Below are 7946 nucleotides of genomic sequence, written 5' to 3'. Positions count from 1 at the left end.
AATGCTAACCGTCAATACGATAAGTGAGGAAAGTCGTAATTTTGCTCTGACTATTTTACTATTTTTTATTTTTAATAATGAATGTTTCCATAGTTAGTGTAACGGAATCTCAACTAGGAGAATCAAGGAAGCGTTTGAGAAATCCAGCTGCGTGGAAATATAACTTGTTACGCCAAGAAACGTATTTCAAAATTGACTGTATTTTGCTGTATTGTTATGAATTATCCAGTGGTATCTCATATTATTTTGTAGTTTCACGTGTTTTTTTTTGTTGTCATTTATATTTAATATTCTGTGTGGTATAATAAACTATCATAAGAATCTCAAGTACATGTTTTTAACATTATTTGATTTGACGTGTCAAAAATATAATTAAAGGAAAACTATTTTCTGTCGGGGAGATGCTTTTTGTTTGATAATTTTTACAATACAAATGATAGATTTAGTAGGTAGGTTATGTTATGTTACGTTAGATTATTTTTTTTCATCTCCCCTGACAAAAAAAGATATTCCTCATCATTATCTATATGGGATAAGTTGTTTTCGTCATAAAATTATATCATTCGTTAATATGAATGATAATGAATTTTAATTCAATTACCTATGTTTATTAATATATCGTACTTGTAGATTAGCATAGTTGTTATAACGATACATAGTTAACAATGCTGTGCTATCTTGTAGAAATGCCGTTATTTTTATAAAACTTTTTTACAATAAATTTCAGAAATCCCATGTTACGAGGGTGGGTCAATAATTCCTTAGAAAAAAGCATTAAAACAGTTTTTATTTTTGTATTTTTTTTTTATTTCTCAACATAATCTCCTTGGAGCTCAATACACTTGGTTAGACGTTTCTCAATTTTTTTTAAACCGTCAGAAAAATAAGTTTTCGGAAGGTCCTCAAAATAAGCATTTGTCCGATCGATGACTTCTTCATTTGAAAAAAAACATTGTCCACTTAGCCATTTTTTTAAGTTTGGGAAAAGGAAAAAGTCACTGGCTAAATCTGGCGAATACGGTGGGTGGTCGACCAATTCGAACTTCAATTCTTCAATTTTAGCCATTGATCGTAAACATGTGTGAACACTGATGCTATCCTGATGAAAGAGGATTTTTTTCCTGTTTAAATTAGGCCGTTTTTCTTCAATTTCGTTTTTTAGCTGGTCCAATAAAAATGCATAATAATCCCCTGTTATTGTTTTTCCTTTTTCCAAATAGTCAACGAAAATAATTCCACGTGCATCCCAAAATACAGTAGCCATAACCTTACCAGCTGATTTTACGGTTTTCGCCTTCTTTGGACATGGTTCGCCTTTCGCAATCCACTGCTTTGACTGTTCTTTCGTCTCGGGAGTATAGTGGTGTATCCATGTTTCATCTACAGTCACAAAGCGACGAAAAAATTCATCCGGATTGCGTTGCATGAGCGACAACAGGGCTTTAGAGGCCACCACCCTATTGCGTTTATTGTCGACTGTGAGCAAACGCGGCACCCATCTTGCAGAAACTTTTTTCATGCCCAATTTGTCATGTAAAATAGAAATGACGCTACCTTTTGAGATCCCTGTAACCTCAATTATCTCACTCAACTTTAATCTTCGGTCACTTAACACCATATCGTGGATTTTATTGATCATTTCTGGTGTAGTCACCTCTACAGGACGTCCTGAGCGTGGTTCATCCTTTGTTGATGTACGACCACGTTTAAATTCATTTAACCAGTTATAAATAGTTGCAAGTGAAGGAGCAGATATGCCGTGAACTAAATCCAACTCATTTTTTATTTCCTTTGCTGTTAACCCTTTTATATTAAAATGTTTAATAACAGCTCTAAACTCAATTTTCTCCATTTTTGTAAACAAGCAATTTTTTTTTTTAAATGTACGAAAATAAAAAACAACAACCCGACCAATCTGATTGAAACTTCGCAGCATACTGAATCGGTAGTGCCGCTGCATGAAAACAAACCGCTTACAGTACTAGTCGCGCCACCTGTCGGCTTTTCTAAGGACTTATTGACCCACCCTCGTACCTATTTGTATGTAAAAAGTAGACTTTTATTTGTCGGATTTGGTTTTCTGAATTTAATGCTATAAAATATCTAATATACCTAAGTAGATTATAAACAATATTGCTTAAAAATATTATCATTTTATTTTTACATTTAATAAAATAATAGGTTGGTAGGTAATGGTGGGTTTCCCACATTGATGGAATTTGAGTCACAGGTAATGGGGTGATTAGTTAGTTAAAGGCCATTCTTAATTCCGCTGGGTTTTTTCATTTATGCTATTGATATTATTAAATGTGTTATTGTAATTCTAAATAAATATTAATGCTTTGTACCAACAAAAAGCATTTTATTTTCAAGACAAGTACATACCACTATTTTTAAAAAATATTACATACCAATATAACAGCTAAATATGTAGGTGCAATGCGAGAATTATACAGCTGCCAGTAGGTAAGAATGGCTACAAAATATTTTCTAGACAAAGTAAATTCGAAAATATATTACATAATTAAAATAAATATGGACTGCTACTGAACTATCATCTCCTATCGACAATGTACCACTGCGCCGCTCTCAGGTAGCGACTGACAAAGACCGCTCTTGGGATAATTAAAATGCATTTATTTGAATAAATACGACTTATACATTGGATTTGACATTTATTATACTTTTCCATATGTAAGGGAAGAAATATAACATCTAAAATTACACTTAAATCATCATAATATGCCCTAAACAGTTTTTCATGATTTACTCAAAACTCATGTCTCTAGAGCGGGTTTAGTAACTCTACACCTCATATATTAATCAATAGTTGGTAGCGCGATGTATGTAATTATTTCCATAATAATTCCCAAACCCGAACATTATTTTTAGTTTCGAAGATTTCATGGAACGGGACTGAGCTCCGGTCATTTAGAGTGCTAAACTTCTTGCATGTCATCCATTGAACTGAAAATATCTGCCTTATGGTTCGTTTTTGTTCAGGGCTTGGTCCTTATACTTTTTTTCAGTTACCCATAGCCAGTAGAGGGCGACAGTTCCCTAAAGTGCTTTCGATGGTTACATGTAAATTGTACGTAAAAAATTTCACCGTGAGTTTTCTATCGGAAAGATATGACCGTATACTATACTGTCTCCAATTTTATAAGATTCAATATGAACATTAATTCAAATTTTTTGAAGATTTTGGCAAAATTCATGAATGAAAACCTAACCTAATACATAATCCTGTATATCGACTATTTTCAAAATTTGTTTACAGCTGGCTTCCTGTAAGTGTAAAGTGTACACCGACGACAACCGTGTTTTATTTAGACATGAATTTTATGTTAGTACTATAGGACCCAAAGAGGATAGACGGTCTTTAACATACGGCCATATATTTCCGATACAATATTTTACGGTGAAGTGTGATACGGTGAAGTGTGATACGGCGAACTGCATAATATGCACACATACATATTATGTACAAGTTTCCGGACACGGCTTTCGATGGGGGTTCACAAAAGTCACTTACCTTTTATAAGTGTTATTTCTGGTTATGAAAATAGTCTAGAACTTTCTCAAAGATAGAGTAAAAACACCCGTCAATTTAAATAAAACAAAACTCTCTAGGTGAAAACATTTATTTATGTTACCTATTTAAATATTACAAGTACAGTATCTAAAATACTTATCACATTTTGCTAGTAAGTGAATACACACTGTAACATGTTCAACTGAGTCTGGAAGAAGTGATTAAATCCACAAAAATGGAAAAGACAGAATAACAATACGTAAAATCATGTTGATTGAGTTATATTGTATATACATTGATTTTTATTAACTGTCAATATTAATTAAACAAAGTGCCTGTAAACTGTACAGATAATAAAAATATTGATTATATTATTAGTATTAACAATTACATAAAAAACACATTTATACTAATGTTAGTTTCACAAAAATTGAGGATTCAATCACTCTCAACAAATCACAGCGGAATAAAACAATTAAATATTTGGTACAAATTAGTTATTCAGATAGGAAAAATTACATTTGGATGCTACGTATTTGGTAACTGTTTCAAAATACAAAATTATCACTTCAATTAAATTATAACATACAAAATGGATACACTTTTAAAATTAGTCACAATAATTAAACTCTCGGATACGGTTAATTATACCCTAAAAAAATTAAACATTAATAATACTTCAGTGTAACACATTTCAAATTAATCAGTGGCAAGTATAATTATTTATTAACAGTTTTAGAAACATTACCTATCATTCATTTAAAGCGGTGACGCGCACGGAGTGCCCAAGACAACATGACTATTCCCTGAACCATTTTTCAGCGGCACACTAAGCTTTTCAAGAATAAAAAGCATTTTCGAATTTTTAAACCATAAGCTATGACTACAATCGATCATTTCATCTTCCACAACTTTTTAATCTGGTTTTAACACCAAGTAGTTTTGCACATGCTTTAGATTGCATAATATACTGTGTCAACCAGTGGCGAAGGGTGTAGGTAGGCTATTAAAATCCAACATAAATAGTGCACACTAAACTTTTTCAGTCATACATATTTATTTTCATTGAACTAAGACTATAAATTGCAGAATCGTGCTGGTTAGTTTTTAAAATTCAATTAAACCTCGCATAAACCAAACCATAATAGTCAAAAATATTCATCTATCTATTATGGTTTGGTAAGGAAGGGCTTAATTGTATTGTATACGATCTGTAATATGTATTTGTAATTTAACGAAAACAAATAACTATGGCTGAAAAGGTGTGCATTATTTTTGTCAGATTGTCCATAGCATACCTAAACTATTATGGTTCGGTTAAGGCTTAATTGATTTTTAAAAAATAAACAACACCATCTGGAATTTGTATTCTTAATTCAATAAAAGAAATAAGTACGACTGAAAAAAAAAATTTTTCCGACCATTTCCGATCATAATAGGATCATATGGGCCACCACAGAGTAGAGGTTTGTATTAACAGATTTTGTTTTTTACGAGAAATGGATGTCAGCCACTTGTTCAACCTATTAGGTCCATAACCTGATTCACACACAAATTGAAAAACAATATGTGGGCTTGCCAGACCCAGGATTCGAGCCTGGGACCCACAGCATGATAGTCCAACGCTTAAGCCGCGCGGCCACCATGGGCGTCATGTTTGATCTTATGTCGGATCTTAAGTCTGCCTTCACCCATCGCCATTATCGTAAACTGTCTAAACTTGTATATCAAATAGTTTTCTTTTTATAATGCAGATTTTAATACAAAGATGTAAGAAATGACAGTATTTTTGGCTTATTTCGCGGAATCATTCGGCTGACAACACTGTGCCGTGCTATTGAACATAAATTTGTTAGTGGTGGAACTACGTGCTCCAGCACTTTCATTACGAAAAAACTGCCATTTTGAAACCGGTTCGAACCAGGCAAGGAAAAAGTGCACGAATGTAGTCAGAGCTATTTACGGGACAGTTAAAACCTAATACCGCTTTAAATATTATAAAATCGCTCTCGGTTGGAAAACGGTACCTACACGCCACCGGCTTTAAAGAATAGTCAGATAAAAAAATATTTTAATTGGAGAAACGTTTAAGATATTTCCACTAAACTATAGAATAACGTAAAACAATATCATTAAAAGAATTTAAAATGAGATTACTTCATCAAAAGTAAGATACGTATACGTGCAAGTTGTAACATAAACAAAATCTCACAACGTAAAAATGAGAACCTCGTTTCAATTTAATTACAGAGACAATGTAAAAATTTTGATAGCCAGATCAATTAAAATTAAAAACAAATTAAAAGAAATCCAGTCTTATTAGAGGGTTACCTGCAAATAATTCTCTTAAAGGGGTTACTTTATTATTACTGGTTTCTAGCACTATGCAGTATTGTCTTTAGGGGTATAATTTCTAGCTAATATGACCAAACTAAAGCTGCATTACACTTTAAATAAACACGAAAGATAAATGAGATTTTTTTATACCATTTGCAAACTCGCAGTCCTGGGATATGTCATGAATTATTGTCATGAAATACTGTGCTCTTCAGAGGACGAAAAGAAAAGTTTAAACCATTCACGTGTTACGTTACATTTATATTATAAGAGTATTAAACAGAAATCAGATTCAATTATAGAAAACATAAGATTCAAATTAAAAATAAATCGTACGAAAACTACATACTAACTACCTAATGTGAAAATGTTTTTTTTTTAATAAGAATGACAGAAAAAAAGACATGATTTGACTAATATGACGAATGAGCTGAATGTGGAAATTTTCTCGCCCGTGTTACATCACACTGTTCAGTTATTTGTCGATCCGATCACTCAAGACTGCGGTGCAAACAAACGAAGGATTTCAAAAGTTGAGAACTATATCGAGACGGTCGAGCTAGTTGGAGGACTCGAAGTACTCCTTGGCTCCCTTGGGATCGGCCTTCATGGTCTTCTGGCCGGGCCTCCATCCAGCCGGGCACACTTCGCCGTGCGTGTCGGTGAATTGGAAGGCCTGGACCAGTCGCAAGGTTTCGTCCACGTCCCTGGATGAAACAGAAAACAAAATTATTAGTATCAGACTATATATAACAAGAGGCCTTATAAGATTTTAGTATTTTAACAATGGCATATTTTAAACATTTTTAGTGTGGCAAATTTGACAGCCAGACGAATTTAAAAAAAAATTGTATTCTTAGTTCAATCATAAAATACATAAATAAAATACAAATACCTAACTATGACTGACAAAGTTTAATGTGCACTATTTATGTCAGATCTCCACAGCCTACTATCACCCTTCATCTATGATATTTACTACTCAACAGACAGTGGCTAAATAGTTCTATTTAAATAATTTAATAGTCTAATATCGCAGTTGACCCAAGTTTTTCTAAGCTCATTCCTCACCTGCCGACTGGTAAATCGTTGACGGTGATCTGGCGCAGGTTCTGTTTGTCATCGATGATGAAGAGACCTCGGAAGGGGATGCCCGACTCTTCGTCCAGCACTCCGTAGTCGCGGGCGATTTTACCTGACTTGTCCGCTAGCAGGGGAATGTTCATCTTGCCAAGACCACCTGAGAAAACAACAAAATTCACAAATAAATACATAATATAATAAAGAATTTTTACTGACACATCCAGTAACGTTGGGGATAGCCACAACCGTCCGTGACTAAATTGTTGAAATGCTTTAATTGTTTGAAGATGTTGCTAGTGCACTTGATGATACAAAAATGTCATTTACTACTAATATTGAATTGGGGACATCGCTTTTTGAAACTAGACGTCTCATATAACCAAATTGTTATATACACCGAAATTATTTCATTAAACTAATTCGAGTATACATAATATGTACTATAATGGAATAAGTAATTGTAATATACCAATGGTGGCCGAGTGTCTTACGCGTCGGCTTACAGTGTCGTGGGTCCCAGATTCGAATCCTGGGTCAGGCCGTGTCTGGAAATTTATATGTATGCAGTTCGCCGCATCACGCTTCATCGTGAAATGTTGTATCGAAAATATCGAGGGTATACTGACAGAACGCATTATTTCAGTTTTTGCTGTTTTTCTGTTTTAAATGCCAAAATGTATACGATTTTACGCTCTACGTCCTGGTAAAACGCACAAAGGCATAGGATATAATGGTGAAAAAATAGAAACATTATTAAATCATATTGTTATTTTTTTATTCTGATAGAAAGCATGATAATGACCTAATGCGTTCTGCGTATACAAAATACAGGACTTGTAACATGTCGTATATTGTGTTTGCCATAAAGGTTAGTCTTTATAATGTAGAAAAAATGTTTTTAAATCATAAAAAAATCTATGTGGGAGGACGCTTTGAAAAAGAAATTAAAATCCTTTTTGCGATTATCTCAGAACTTGTTTTAATGAGTTAA

At 33.3% G+C, this 7946-nt stretch overlaps 1 protein-coding gene across 2 annotated transcripts in view; it reads right to left on the bottom strand.

Moving 5' to 3' along the window:
- Nucleotides 1-3628: 3628 nt before the first annotated feature.
- Nucleotides 3629-7946, bottom strand: part of Prx2 (Peroxiredoxin 2) — a 36452-nt gene continuing 32134 nt past the window's right edge. For both annotated transcript variants that reach the window (XM_085951077.1, XM_085951075.1), the window contains exons 4-5: nt 6944-7112; nt 3629-6579 (exon numbers count right to left, since the gene is read on the bottom strand). In XM_085951077.1, coding sequence (XP_085807203.1) covers nt 6432-6579; nt 6944-7112 — 317 coding nt within the window. In that variant the 3' untranslated portion in view covers nt 3629-6431. The remainder of the gene's footprint in view (nt 6580-6943; nt 7113-7946) is intronic.

The sequence above is a fragment of the Rhyacophila brunnea genome, unplaced genomic scaffold (genome assembly GCF_057557595.1).
Source record: "Rhyacophila brunnea isolate RB1 unplaced genomic scaffold, BYU_Rbru_1.0 scaffold_24, whole genome shotgun sequence".
In the NCBI taxonomy this organism is placed as follows: Eukaryota; Metazoa; Arthropoda; class Insecta; order Trichoptera; family Rhyacophilidae; genus Rhyacophila; species Rhyacophila brunnea.
Note: the sequence above shows the minus strand (reverse complement) of the source record. Positions and strands in the feature narration are given on the sequence as shown.